This window comes from Zonotrichia leucophrys, chromosome Z (genome assembly GCF_028769735.1).
Source record: "Zonotrichia leucophrys gambelii isolate GWCS_2022_RI chromosome Z, RI_Zleu_2.0, whole genome shotgun sequence".
In the NCBI taxonomy this organism is placed as follows: domain Eukaryota; kingdom Metazoa; phylum Chordata; class Aves; order Passeriformes; family Passerellidae; genus Zonotrichia; species Zonotrichia leucophrys.
This window is the reverse complement of record NC_088200.1, coordinates 50357955-50373320: the sequence shown is the minus strand read 5'-3', so window position 1 is coordinate 50373320 and position 15366 is coordinate 50357955. Positions and strand designations below refer to the sequence as shown.

The 15366-nt window shown below is 36.5% G+C and overlaps 1 protein-coding gene across 7 annotated transcripts in view; it reads right to left on the bottom strand.

Annotated features, from left to right (window-relative positions):
• Nucleotides 1–15366, bottom strand: part of ERCC6L2 (ERCC excision repair 6 like 2) — a 54586-nt gene that overhangs the window by 28280 nt on the left and 10940 nt on the right. For all 7 annotated transcript variants that reach the window (XR_010443079.1, XR_010443080.1, XR_010443081.1 and 4 more), the window contains exons 5-11: nt 14399–14560; nt 13047–13254; nt 11487–11627; nt 9928–10041; nt 8348–8467; nt 2226–2297; nt 914–1059 (exon numbers count right to left, since the gene is read on the bottom strand). Coding sequence is in view for 4 of the 7 variants with exons in the window: in XM_064735996.1 (XP_064592066.1) it covers nt 914–1059; nt 2226–2297; nt 8348–8467; nt 9928–10041; nt 11487–11627; nt 13047–13254; nt 14399–14560 (963 nt within the window). In the remaining 3 variants the exon portion in view is untranslated. The remainder of the gene's footprint in view (nt 1–913; nt 1060–2225; nt 2298–8347; nt 8468–9927; nt 10042–11486; nt 11628–13046; nt 13255–14398; nt 14561–15366) is intronic.

Below are 15366 nucleotides of genomic sequence, written 5' to 3'. Positions count from 1 at the left end.
TTCACAACACTATACATAAGCACCAGAGTATTTGAAGATTGCTCGGACATCCACTTGCAACAGCCTTTAAGATGATGTCTGCTCTAGTTCTATTGAGGTAGTTTGGATCCTCCTAACTCCAACATACTCACTTCCAGTAAAAACTACAGTGAACACATATTTCATTAAGTTTCACTGAGTTTTCCCCTCTGGATATGAGACAAAAGGAACAAAGCTTTTCTTTGCTCCTTTTCTGCCCTTCCCCAGTAAAAAATTTCATTCAAGATGAAGCAAGGAAGTAACCTGAATAAAACAAATAAATAGTCACTATAGTAACAATAAATTTAGTCGAACAAAACAATCTATTTCAAAACAATTTGCAATTCATCATAAATTGATAAGCAAATCTGATAGGAACATTTCAAAAAGACAAAAGATCTTGCTGAAACCTTTTAAATAGACATGCTAGCTAATTAACATGATTAATAAATTGCAGTAATAGTGAATTTTTCAGCTCAATATGGCATTTCATGTTCATACTCACTTGTTAGTTCTACTAGAGCAAAACAAGAAAATGAGTCTGTCTACAATAAAATTAAAAGCCTTTTGTAGATAATGACATAATAATAATTTTTTTAATAATAGTGTATAAAACTGTTTCTTCAATCCTGCAACAACTTTAAACTAGGATCCAGAAGACCCACTTCCTTCTGATCTTAAAAATCCTCATGAAGCGGGAGGGAGGAAGGGAGGCAGGCAGGGAGGGAGGGGTCTAAATATTTTAAGAAGCTTCTGACCAAAGCAGCGAGTCTATACTTACTCTCATCTTCTCAAAAAGTAATCCCTCACAAGCTCAGCAACAGAAATGCAGAGTAACTGATTTACTAACACTAGACAGACATATTGAAACAAGCTACAAGTTAAATTTTCTTACATTGTAGATACAAGACATAAGTTAATTTCCTGAAGGCTGTTGAACTCTCTCACAATTTTGATCCTATCTTCTGATTTTGTATTTCCATCAAGTCTTCGGTAATCTAGCCCAGATGCCATGCAGTACTGTTCTAGCACATCAAGCAACTGAGTGGAAAAATGAAGAAAAAAGGAAAATAAAAAGTTAGGTACTTAATAGTATCTTTTAAATTAAACATGATCACAGGGACCATGTTTATAAAATATATTTTTAGTACACCACCCATTGCTAATTACAGTAAATCTCTGACACTTTGGTATCAACATTCCTGATTCTCTTTAGCCGTGATTCCACAGCATTCAAGGTGATTAATATTGGTGTGCTGTGGTCTGACTCCACCATCCCACTCTAGCTGCCTGTTTCATCCTGTCACTCAATCCAACCCAGACAGCAGACAGTCCATTTAAGCAGCTATCTCCCATCTTAGCAAGCTGCAATTACTTGAAATACAGTAAATGAGCATTACAGAGGCACAGAGTGCACAGTCAGAGTTCAGGGGTATGGAGTGAAAGACACTGCAATAACCAGTAGTCAGTCTGGTACTGGACACTATAACACATAACCTAAGAGATACATGAGTAATCTACTGCTGCATCTAAACATTAAACTTGCATTCTTTCTTAAAGTCAAAAAAAAAAAAAAAGGTATTTAAGACTCCTGAACTACCATTCAAATTACTATGCTTTAAAATACTTTTTAGTGCTATCATTACAAATATTTAAATAAAAGCCCCAATACAACAGAGTGACCTATTTCAGGAAAGACATTGCTCCCTAATAAGGAAACCAAGGAGCAAGTACCTTAAAAGAAAAATGTACATATAAGTCTCACTCCAATTAGAGAGTTTTAAATTCAAATCAACTAGTGCAGCAAGAATTTGAGTTTCATTGCTGATGATGAAAAGTCAGCAGAATGAGGAAACTTAACTTTCAGTGCTAACACAAAGGTTTTATGATATGGCAGTCATACTGAGCTATGACAGTGCTGTAACTCAAGACATACCAGCTGAACTTAGCTATCTGCACCTGAAGTAATACAACTATTTCAAAAAGGTCTAGGGACAGCAGAAGAGCTACACCTGTTTTGCTGTCACCATTTTTATCATGAGGTAACATAAGGTTTCAATATGCTTGTGGAGTACGGCACACTGTCCTCGTAATTACTCGTAACAGTAGACGCAATAAGGAAATGTGGTTGACAAGTTGTCAACTTTCAGATTCACCCTTCAGAACTTACTGCTGCAGTTAATTGATAAAAATCACATGGAGCTCACCTTTGTGGAAAAGGAGAAAAGAAGAACTTTATCCTTATTTTTTCGGAAGTGATTTAAAAGCTGCTGAAGGACCTGTAAATGAAGCACAGCAGAAAAATGAAGACATTTTTATCTAAAATTTAAATTTTTATCAGGTCATCTTACACACACTTAACTCATGTTTTCAACCTCCAAACAGACTACACTGAACTTAATTATTTGCAAAGCCAGCAGAGCCATAACAAAAATCATTACTAACATAATAAATGGGCCAAAGGTAATGGAGATGCTGGAACTTTGCATTTTTCAATGATGTACATGGAAATCCTACTGTGACAAGGTCATCAGACCACTAAGAGGTAGATTCAGAAGCTACTTGTGTCAGTGCATGGACTGCAACAAAAAGTTACTTATGTCACACACTAGCTCAGATTCAGAGTTTTTTCATTTAAAAAATGCACACATTTATCCTGAAAACTCCAAGGTCTGCTTAAACTTTCTGTCCTACATCTGAGTTCAGAGCTTCTTGGAACTTGTCTTCTTAAAATAATCAGTGAGATGTATGCCCCTCCCCGCTCCCACTCTCATCTGTTGCTCTGTTTACAGTAGGATCCAGCTTCCCAGACTGCGCAGACCTTGAAATGCCAATAATCCGCCCACACACAACGTTCTTCTGGTGGGGAAGCAAATAATCCAGAGCCTTGTGTATAAGAGTGATACTGTTATTTTCAAAAGAACTATGTCCACATCTGGCAATGGCAGCTCCAGAGCACTGTGCTGAAGCCATACACAATGGGAAAAGAGGAATTTTCTGCACCGTGACTGTAGCTTTTTTCCACTGGAGAATAAATATTTTTGAAATTGTATTTATTCAGTGATAAATAGATAAACTGTTAATCAAGAATTATTTCACTACAAGCCTAAGAAATCTTTGACAATCAAATAAAGATTAATGTTCGTATTAATGTTCCAATTTTACATATCTACAATTTAAAATGGTAATAACATGTCACTCCTGAGCTCCTTACTAAATGTTAGCCATCTTGTTACAACTGAAAACAGGGTACAAATGATAGATTTTTTGGCCTCATTTCATTGTACATGAACATATAAACCGGGATTTATTTTACTAGGGAAAAAAATACTCAACAGGCTATTTAGCAGAGCTATACTATACAAATTTGCATTTTATTTGGCCTCATTAAGAAAAGAAACAGAAGTGACATTCTTTTAAACTAGAAGGAATTGGCTTCTGTGTTATTGTTGTTATTATTAAAGTACAGGTCAAATAGTGAATTTCCTATAGGAGAATACAAAAATAAATCCACACAATTCGCTTAAATGAAATGGATCAATTTCATCCCATTGGGAATTTAGGTATTCTGGAGTAAGAAACAACTCTAACAGCGGAAAGTAATGAATGTTTTTGCACCAAAGAGAAGTAAATTCTACACTTGCTCACCAGAATATTATCCTGTATGTTTTTAGCCCAAAACAGAAACACTCAATCACACTCAAGCAGAAGTCACATGTTCTTTGTAAGAGTCCCCATGGATTTAAACATACATCTCCCCATTGCTACACATTGTGAGTCATCTGTATGTGATGAAATTTTACCTCTTGCTTTTGAGACCTTTCTTCTATAGAGATGTTCAAGCTAGCCTACAGTATTTTTTAAACCTTCAAAGCCAGCCCTGTCTGGATCCGAGTTATGTTTAATGGTAGAGATTACCATTTCTTGCAAAGTACTCCAATAGACTATTCCATTTTCTTGCTGAATGGTAATATCCCAAGCAAAAATAATTAAATAAATACAACAGTTATTCCTAAGATATTTGTATTAAGAACAGTATTCTGAAATGCCACAAATAGCTCTCTGTGGAAATGTATGCAGTTAAAAAATAAATCTTTAAAAAAAATATTTCAACTGCCCAGACATTTAATAACCCTTTACACCTAGAAAGCTCATAGCATCCCTCTGACACAATTTTAACAAAACTAGAAATAATCAGACAAGGTAGTCTGAATGAGAATTACTGCAGGATTGTAAATCTATCCTCACTCATCTTCTTCCAACCAGTCCCCAATACTTCTGTGTGGACAATCTGAAATCATTGCATTTCAAAAGCAATGAACCACTAGTCCTTAAACTTTGCAGGTCCCCACTATTTTACAACATCATGATAGAAAAACAGTGGTTTCCAAACAAAGCAGAACACTCCTTTCACTCAGTTCTCATATACTCAACTACTTCTATTTTAAAATCTAACATGAAATTTACCATGTAATAAAATATGTCAGCAAAGCTTGCAAACTGTACAATCTGCAGTACAAGTGAAAAGGAGGGGATAATTTCACAAAAAAAGCTGAAGCTTTTAATCACTGCATATTACCCACCTCCCACTGTAACATAGATACATTAGTGTCCTTGTTATACCGGATTAGGTACACCATCAATGACTATACAAGTTGTATATTTGGACTGTAGGAATTGTTTTTTCCAGGCTCTTGTTGTAATTCCAAATTCAGAACAGAAAACCTGGGGTGGCATGTTAAGTTTGCAAAACACAGAGAGATGACTCACAACAACAGGTAGGACACAAACACTACATACAGGCCATTCTTTACCCATTGCATAACAGCAGATCTAGTTTTAGTGGTGGAAGTAATTCATATCCCATAACAGAATGTCTTCCTATGTGTTTTACCTCTGTTTGGCTGGAGAACAAATAGGCTGAGTAATGGAACCTTTTCAACTCTGCAAAACAGTTACAGCTGCTTAGCTAATAAACTTCATTTAAAAAAAAATCACAACCTTTTCCCCTTCGCTGAATAAATTTTTTAAAAATGCCACAAACAATTCCTTTGCAACTACGCTTATCTACAAAAGAATAATCACCTCTACCAAAACTTCTGCACAGTCTGTAGTAAATTTTAAGTTAAAAGATAAAGTAATGCTTATTCTGTCTACATTACCAGATGAAAGTTACAAAAGAATGTCACTTAGTTTGTAGAAATCATTTATGAAACTAATTATGAATTTATTTATTTAGGAAATGCAAACTACTACAGTGCAACAACGTTACTAAAAACATTTTATTATCATTTCTCCCAGTTATTTCCAAATAAACACTTAAAAAATTCATAAAGCCATTTCCAAGCTTTAATACTAGTTGACTCCTCTGTGATTATTTTCCTATGTTACAACAACTTTCTAAATTACATACTTCCTGAATGATTTTGCTTTCACAGTATAAAATGCAAAATCATCACAAATAACTTCCATTCTATAATTTAGGGGAAAAAAAAAGAAGCAAGTCACCACACCAAAAAGGTATGAACCAGTTTTTGGCACCATGAAGTCAAAATTAATGGACCCAAAAGCCAGCTTATTTTCAATAACAGCTATATAACCCTTTATCTTCTTTCCAGGCACAAAGATTATCGAATCATACAACAGTTTGGGTTAAAGATCATTTTGTTTCAAACCATGCCACCAGGGGTAGGGATGCCACCTACTAGATTCAAAGTTCCATCCTAACTGGCCTTGAACACTTCCAGGGACAGGGCATACACATTGCCAGCTTCTACAGGCAACCTGCTCCAGTGCCTCGCTACTCTCACAGTGAACACTTTCGTCCTATAATCCAATCTAAACTTACCCTCTTTTATTTTGAAGCCATTATCCCTTTTCCTATCACTGTAAAAAGTCCCCCTCCAGATTTCTTTAGATTTCCCTCATTAGTGAAAGGCAGCAATAAGATTCCTCAAGAGCCTTCTCCAGATGCAGCAACCTCAATTCCCTCAGCCTTTCCTCAGAGAAGAGGTGTTCCACCCATGTAATAATCTTCATGGCCCCTCTGGACTTGTTCCAAAATATATTTTTTGTGCTGAGAAAGCTGGATACAGTACACTGCATGAGTGGAGCAGAAGAGGAAAATCACCTCCCTTGCCCTGCTGGCCACACCTCCTTTGATGCATTCCAGGACACCTTTGGCTTTCTGGGCTGTACAGAATAATCCTTTAGCCACACCTGCACCACTTCAGGCAGCCACTGGACAAAATAAACTCCGGCCAGAATCAGGACCGCATCTTACCACAACATCATTTCAGGTAGTTGTACAGAGTAATGAGGAGGCCCAGGGGAGGCTTTATTGCAGGCTAAATAAATCCCAGCTCTCTCAGCTGCTCATCATAAACCCAACACTCCAAACCCTTCACCAGCTCCTTCGTCCTTCTCTGAACATGCTCCAGCAGCATCTCAGTGTCCTTCTTGCCAGAGGGGCCCAGAACTGGATACAGCACTCAAGGTGTGGCCTCACTAATGCCAAGCACAGGGGAAGAATCACTTCCCTGATCCTGCTGGACACAAAATTTGATACAAGCCAAGATGCCACTGGTCTTCCTCGCTGTCTGGGCAAATTGCTGTCTCACGTCCAGCCACTGCTGATCAGCACTTCCATGTCCTTTCTCACCTGGCAGCTTTCCAGCCACTCTGCCCCAGCCTGTAGTACTGCAGGGTGTTGTCGTGGCCAAATGCAGGACCTGGCACTGGGTCTTGCTGAACCTTATATCATTGGTCTCAGCCCACTGATCCCTCTGCAGAGCCTTCTTAACCTCCAGCAGACCAACAATCCCACCTATCTTAAGTTTACAAACCTACTGAGAATGCACTTGATCCCCTCATCCAGATCATCAGTAAAGATGTTGAACAGGACTGGCCTCAAAACTGAACCCTGGGAGACACCATGGTGACTGGATGTCAGCTGGATGTGGCACCATCCAGCACCACTCTCTGGGCTCAGCTATCCAGTTTTTAATCTGGCAAAGGGAAGCCATGGCTGCCAGTTTTTCTAGGAGAATGCAATTGAAAAAAATTGAATATAATAAAAGAATAACAAAAATGTAAAATAGGAACATGAATAATGTCACGGTAAAATAATCAGTAACAGAACTGCTTCATAAGTAATTCTTCAGCTCCTGAAGATGACAGACTTGGTTTTTAAAGCTATGTATTAATTTAACAGCTAAATTCACCTTCTCAAAATAATCAAGTGTATACAACAAAGTTAATATGCAGGCATTTCATACATATCTATTATTAACAATAAAGAAAATTGTTGCTTACATGGTAACAAATCAGTAAAGTGATAACAGCCATTCCTGCAACAACAACATAATCTTCCCACTGCCACCAGTCCCAAGAAGAAAATGTTAATATTCAGGTTTACAGAGAGCCAAAATTCTGCATAGCTTCTAACCCTCCCAGTCACTCTCAGCTTCAGAGTACTACTAAAACTAGTATGGTTTTCTTTTTAATTAGTTATACTAGACATCTTCTTCATCTACTCTAAGCAACATCATAATAATCTACACTATATGTCATCACGTCATCTTTTGCTCCTCTCTGAAACCAGAGAAAGACAGTTTCTGACATGAGAGGTTTCACAGATTCATACTAGACACATTTATTTTGGTCATCTTCAGCACAACTACTATTATTTTCATTTAGTGTCCAAAGGGTTCAAGAAATCAGTAAGCACTTAGTACATTTTCACCAGTTCCATGCTATTCCATGATTGTGTAAGTCCCACTCACATTTACCCTAAGACATTCCTTACAGTCTGGAGGGTCCCAGCCAACTTGGCTGCTTCTGACACAGTTACTAATCACGCTTGTGGCCCTCCTCTGAACAGTCCTCTGAACCTTTTCAAAGTCTAACATCTCGTTTTGAGAGGAGAGATTGGAACTTCACACAAAATTGAAGCTGTGCACAAATCATTAAGCCCATAATGATTTTGTTTTGCTTCCTTTTCTTTGCCAAGTATTTCTGACTGTCACCAGCATCCATGGTTTCATGCAACAATAATCCTGTTGACTGCAAGGGTCATTTCCATGCCCACCATCAAACACGTGAAGCTAAAGCTTCAGAAAATTTTAGCATCACAGATAATTCTTATCCAGCCTTTACCCAGATAAATACTAATCCATGACCAAAGATTCCTGCTGTTGTATGATGAACAATAAACAGAATAATTAAAACCCCCAAAACTATTAGGTGTATATTTTCTTATATCCATATAATACAGGCCAAATCTATTACTATTAATAAAATTTATTTTTCTTCTAAGGAAGGGGTTTACCTTCATTTTTCCACTATATTTTGGATCTGAAATAGTTTCAAAGGCTGCATCTTTGCTTAACTGCACAAAATCTGGAAAACTGGAAAATACCTGGCTGCAAACTCGTTTGATATGCGCTTCCTGGAAGAAAAGCAGAAAGATTGAACAGATGTTAAAAATCAGAGCTATGTTAAGCCATGCAAAGAGTTAAACAGGTTGAAACATGATCTGCCAAAGTATCTCAAGCAGACTGATGTAGTTTTTAATTTAGTTCACTACAAAACTGCTGGATAAAACATTTCCTGTGTGTTTTGCTTTGTTTCATTAAAAAAAAAAAAAAAGAGATTCCTAATCTGAAATCATAGATTGTATTCAGAATGTCTTCTCCTGGCCAGAATTGTCAGTTTCAAAAATCCTTTTGCCTTGACATTTGCACTACCCAAGGGTTCTGCACCAACATTTCTCTTGACTCTTTCAGGCAAATTACATATTGTTCCACAACAAAAACTGTACAAGAAATGGACTTAAGGTGTTTTAAAGCCACATAAAGCTCCCTTGCTAAATTTAGCTCTGAACTTAAACACAAACTCACACTTTAGGTCCACTTTTACAGAGAGAAAGAAAAGATTACATCTCTCATCTAAGAATAATACACGTAAGGGCCTTCAATACTCAAGGTAAGTGCAGTATCCATGGTAAGAAAAACTACTAAGTATTAGTTTCTTAGTAGATGTTGGTAAAATTGACAATTATGCATGATGCAGAAGACTGTAAGTCACAAAATACTTGCATTCCATTATTTCAGAGGTTATTTAAATATCAGATGTTATTACAACAAAAACTACATATGCAATACACAAAAAAGCCCACTAAAAACACCTGGCTATATGCTGTGTGTAGTGTGCTGGACACTAAAAGTAACATTTATAAAAAAGCAAAACTGCTTTAATGGAACAAACTCACAAAATTAACTAGGACATTCCAATACCTCTTTCTTGATAGATTCTAAGAAAAAGTGGTAATGCCCCTAAATCCCTTTCCTCATTCCTGGATCTTAAGGGTCACAAACAAGCATTTCTGAAACTGCTGTTTGTGGGTCTGGTTGCTTGCCATAGTAACAAGATAAGCTGATACTGATCTTTCATTGAACAATTTTTTCTAAAACATGTTTCTCATTATTTAAACAAACTCAGCTCTTAACATAAAATACTAGAGAAAAAACCCATTCTAATTATCTATTATTTGTTTATTTGCGCAAAGACATTCCTCTTACAGGTATTCCATAAATGTAACAAAAATTTATGTTTTTGTTACATTTATGAAACCCTATTAGAAATAATGAAAAATTACTCTCTCTCCTAACTTCTTCGATGTTTTATAACCCTTACTTTCAGATATGAATCAACTAAATGAACATGTTGTTTTGTATAACATGTTTATAAGGTATGCATTCTGTATGACTAAATGGAAAAATAATCTTACAAAATATCTTAATTGCAGTTAGTTAAGGCTTATAAGGAGGCCAGCAGCAATTTTCATTCAAGAGTTTTCATCCCATTTATCTTCCAAAAGTCCATTTTTTAGATACTTCTGAAACTAACCTGCAGTTTGCTAGTGCTGTCTGTCTGCAGCAGTGCAGCATGGTTTGCAACCTTCTGTAAGATCATTAGGTAACTGAAGCGTAATGACTTAATAGTTTCACCATGTGCATTTACCTACAAAAAAAAACAGTTTATGCAAACAAATATTACTGAAAATAAGTAATAATCTCAAATAAATGCTATTCTTACCAGGTTTAATGCATTAACAATACTATAACTGATCCCCAAGAGATGAATACTGTATTTCTGCTAAAAATGAACCAAGTTCTGTTTTTTCTTCAGCTTTGTCACCCTATTAATAGAAACATCTTAGTAACTTCTACAGACATCCCACGGAGATAACCAAGAATTCTTTAGTAAACAAGAAGATGGTAACTTTGTAACTAATTAAATCAAGCAAGACCAGTTTGAATGACTTCTTACCTTTCAGCTGCTAACTTTATTTTCCTTTCCAGCAAAAGCTTTACAAGCATCTCAAATATCAAAATTCAAGCTTCAGATATTCTACAGTGCAACAGCAACTGTGCAACAGCATCAGCTATCTTCCTAGTTATGGCTGGCTGGCTTGATCAATATTTGTTTTCCTTTCCCTTCTCAAGTTACTAAATTTGACAGTTAACTTTGGAATAAAACAGTCCATACGAGCACTCAACTATCTGCAGGCCTGCCTACTGCCCTTTTGAATCAAGTCCACCAGCATTCCTTTTTTTCTACAAAACACCACTAGAAACAAAAGCCTGCAAAGAGGGATAATATCCATGGAATATTAAAAAAACTGATGAGGGGATTGCTCATAAATAAAGATGTAGGAGACTGAAGAAGCTACATCATTTGGAAAAAACTGAAAACACTACACAAGAATCAGAGCAGGCCAGAGAGATAAAAGGGAGAAACAAGCATATGACACATGCTTCTAAATGTTTAAAAAATGTGCTTAATCTGAGCCTACTAAGTGAGGTAAGCAAAACAAATACAAAGCTAGACTGATCAAGGTTTAAAGAAGTCCGGAGAAGTTTAATGAAATCTGCAAAGCTGTTACTCATGGACGAAATTTGACGAGTGCTCTTCGCTGTTAAGATTTCTCCCCTAATGAAGCAAGAGAAAGTGAATGTTTAATGGCACAGAAAAGCATGACTGCAGTTAGAACACAACTAACTACCCAGGCAGCCTGCTGAGTTCATAGTGCCTCCCATTCGCAGGTCCTGCACAAACTGCCTGAGGCACCTGGAAGCAACATGCCTGACACATACTGAACATCTCAATGCAGTGCTCTTGCCAGTATCAACTAAATCACAGGTGCATCTATTGATACAAAAGATCCAGAATTTACTGCATAGGGAACAACCACCTGCTCAGGGCGTGCAAAGCAGCTTTGCAGTAACCTCAAAGTGCTTAACTCTATCATGCTGGTGATGCAGCTCCCCGTGTTTCCAGCTGGGATGTCCCAAACAGATGAGCTACAACTAGGCAAATATTTCAATCAGCTCTTCATCAGCAGAGAGTCTCTTGAGAAATTCAGAAGACTATGCGCTAAAATCCAAACAGTGCCAAGTTCTTACTTTGTAACAACAGTTCTTCCTCTTACGGCCACTGTTGCAGCTACAGGGCTCTCCTGCTCTTAACACCAAGGTTACATCATCTGTCTCTAGCACAGCTTGGTACACAGCCCTCTGGAATTCAGTGAGGGAACAAAACACCATCTGCCAAAGACGAAACACAAGAAACACTATCATGTGCATCATACAATGAAAGGAAAAAACCACTGCATCATAAAAAACAAATCACAGATCACTGAAAATAAAGTAAAAATAAATTTTACACTTGCTCAAATAGTTAGACAGGAAATTATTCTATCACCAAATGAAAAAAAAAGTGGATCTTTACACCAAAATAGCATGAAACTGTAGCAAAAATGTATGCACACTTATTTTATTCCACCCCAAAATTCTACAAAGAATATCAATACCATTCTACAAGAACCTGCTGTTATTTTGCTCAAAACCTTTAAACATGGCTTTTTAGAAGGAATAGGACAAGGAAGGAACAGTGAGAGAAGTAAATGCATAATGTTAATTAGAGATTTCTCTCTGTTTTGCAAGGTGTTTAATTTGCCCTTTCTTTCCCCTTTTTAGGCATTAGCTGTCGTAGGGCACTACCGAAAGCCACAAGCGGGACAAACAGAATAAACAATGAGAAGGCATGGATCTACAAAGTGCTATGGCGAAAACTGATCCCTCTTCTGAAAGACCATGGGTGGCATCTCCATGACATCTTTAGTCTTAAGCAGCAGGAGACAGAAATCCCAAGATCATTCCTTAACCTACGCTATCCACATAGCAGCAGCACCATGCTGAGCTACAATAATACAGCAGTAACTTGAACATATACTCACATTAACAAGATAATGAAAAGAATAAAACCTGCTAGATTCAGAAAGGAGACTGACTGATGTTTGTGTTAATCTTTCCTTCAGAAGACTGCCTAGATGACATTATTATAAACTAAGGATGAAGAAAAACCACCAAATTTTGAAAATAAAACCAGATGTAAACTTACATATTTGTCAACTCAGAAGAAAATATTTAGCAGAACTCTTATCTATATCAATAAAGTATTATCATTTCATGTAATATTTACAATTGCATCAGATGAACAGGATTACAGGCCTATCACAGAATCATTTTGTCTGAGATTTTTCTTTTATTTCAGGATTGAAAATGAAGGAGTTAAAAGCATACTGTTCCATACACAAAGTTTCAAGATGCAAATTCAGAAGTTCTGCATAGAATTTCAAGACATACATTTACATACATTGCTTTGGGCTTGCAGAGATAAGGACAAAAACATACATAAAACAGATGTGTAAATCACTAGACAGAAGACTGGCTGAGCATTTTCATGCTTGATTAACTCCATTTCAATGTGCAATCATAGTAATTATGTGAACAAAGCACACTACTTCAAGTGCACTTTTTCCAAGGCTATGGAGTCTTCCCAAGTTAAAAAGATGAAGAGAGAACCATAAACTACAGACATGATCAAGAGAGAAAATACAACAAGAAAACTAAAGAAGAGATACATTCATTAGCATTGTATTCAAAATGTGCAGGCAGTCTTACTCTGTCTTCCTTTTTTGGCAACTGATCACTGATAAGCGCTTTGGTACGTCTCAGAAACCAGCCAGACATTATTCTTGCTAGCTTCACCATGGCCTTACGACCTGTTGCTAGCTCTCTTTTAGTTGCAGTGTGCCTCTGGCCATGCTCCACTGGATCAGAAAATTTCTTCTTGAAATGCACTCTGCTACCTAAAAGTCCTGGTACAGCCCTATTAAAAAACAAAAGGGAATGGGGGATTGATTCACTGATTTAAAGCATACCATAAACGTTTTTTTTCCCTGACTAACAGCAAGCTATCTTAAAGTAGCAGTCACTAGAGAAACCACTAAAAATTTTAAGTACAAATAGAAACAGATACTATTTTAAGACATGCCACTTTTCCTTTGTTTTCTGTGATTCTCAAATGCTAAGACACACCCCTCAGGAAAAGGGTTCCAATCTCAAGAAAAGAAAAAGTTTAGCAGAACAACAGAAGTCACAATTATATAGAAGCTCTAAACTACAAGGCTGCTAGTGTTGAGGAGCCTAAACTGGAAGCTAAACAGTAATGTTTTCAATATTTGCTGGTTTTATGTAATCAGAATATACAGATATTACAATTAACTGAATAAAATCTTGAGAAATCCAATGGTAGAAAGAATTTAGTAACTGTAGGCAGCATTACACATTGGAACAATTTAAGCTTAGAATATTCTTCCTGCTATTTCTGTTCTGTATATCCTTATATTTAAAATAGATTTGCTTTGTTTCTCCTCTGCAAAGCATTCCCAGAAGATTTAAATTTGTATCTATGGTGAGTTGCATCTCTCCTTGACCATTAAAACTTTTTCTGGACAAGACTGTTACTTTCCAAATATGTGTACTCGTGCATTTTGGAAAAAGAAAAAAGCAAAATATTATTATTTTCATCCTTCAAGTAGGTCAGACCGACCTGCACGTACGGGACAGAGCAAAGGCACTATGTTGGTCAAGGTTGTGTAATGATTTCCTACCTACTGGGCGAAGAACAGAAGAAAAAAAGAGTGTCCCTAGGGGAAAAAAAAAAAAAAAAAATGGAAGAAACAAAAAAGGGTAATATGGGAGGTGGAGGAAGAATAATTCTAACTACTTCCCAAATTCCCCAAAGAAGCCAGCTGGGATGAACTCCAAATGTATGAAACAACTGTAATATACCAGGAGCTTACCTCCCCAGTAAGTCATATTCTCAAAAAAAAGCAGGTGTTTTGAGGTTGAGGGCTGTATTTTGTTGTTGTTTTTTCATAACACAGATGGGTCCATACCATCCAGTCCTGCCCCAGCCCCACTGCACAGCCAACACACAGAGATATTTAAACCTAAAAGAAAATATTTACCAGTCCATAACACACCAAAGTTCCTTCATATTGTTTTGAAGAATGGTTCCAGTAAGACCTATGCGAACACGGCATTTTAATGACTTCATGGTTTGAGTTATTTGAGCCTTTGGATTCTTGATTCTGTGTGCTTCGTCCACTATCACAGCAGACCACTCTATACTGCAGATCAAAAAAAGATTTCATTAATTGACACTACTTGTCCCATCATTCCACATACATACAAAAAGTGAAGCCAGCCACACAAACAGCTGTGATTATAACACATTATTACTTTTTGATTTCTCTGTTTTGCTACATAATATCACTCCATTTCCTTATATTGTTTGTTTAGTAAATTAAATTAACATAGTTGAACATAATGGCTAAACTACATCATCAAATAAATAACCTCCTGTTTCCTGTATCAAATGCTTTCTATGAACAAAGAAGCTTTCAATCTGTGGACCAATATCTCACTAAAATTAACTCCACTCATAATTAGGATTTACAAAAAATAAGTAAGTCTCTGTAGGTAAACTACCGAAATATACTTAACATAGGTATACTTCATTTTACCAACAAAAATTATCCAAAGCAAATACCAGTGAACTGAAAACATTTCAATCTGCATGGTTTTCTACAATAAAGTATCACTCAAGAAAACATATACAATGCCAATATAGCAGAGGAATTTTAATATTTTGGGATTGTGATGACAAGGAACTTAGCTATAAAAGATAAATAAAAGATATTTTGCAGCCAATTCAAGAATAAAACTTAGGGGTAGAATGACCTGTATACTGAGATAATAATAAAGAAAGACTTCAAGTCCTTAGGAAGAGATTTACTAACTTTATTAATTAAATTTATATATATGAATATTTCACAACACAACCATATCCAGATTGATATGCTGTAAAAAGCTGAAGCAGACATGTTTAGAGATGTTTAGTAGAAAACATCTCCTGAGCAAGCTGCATTTAGCT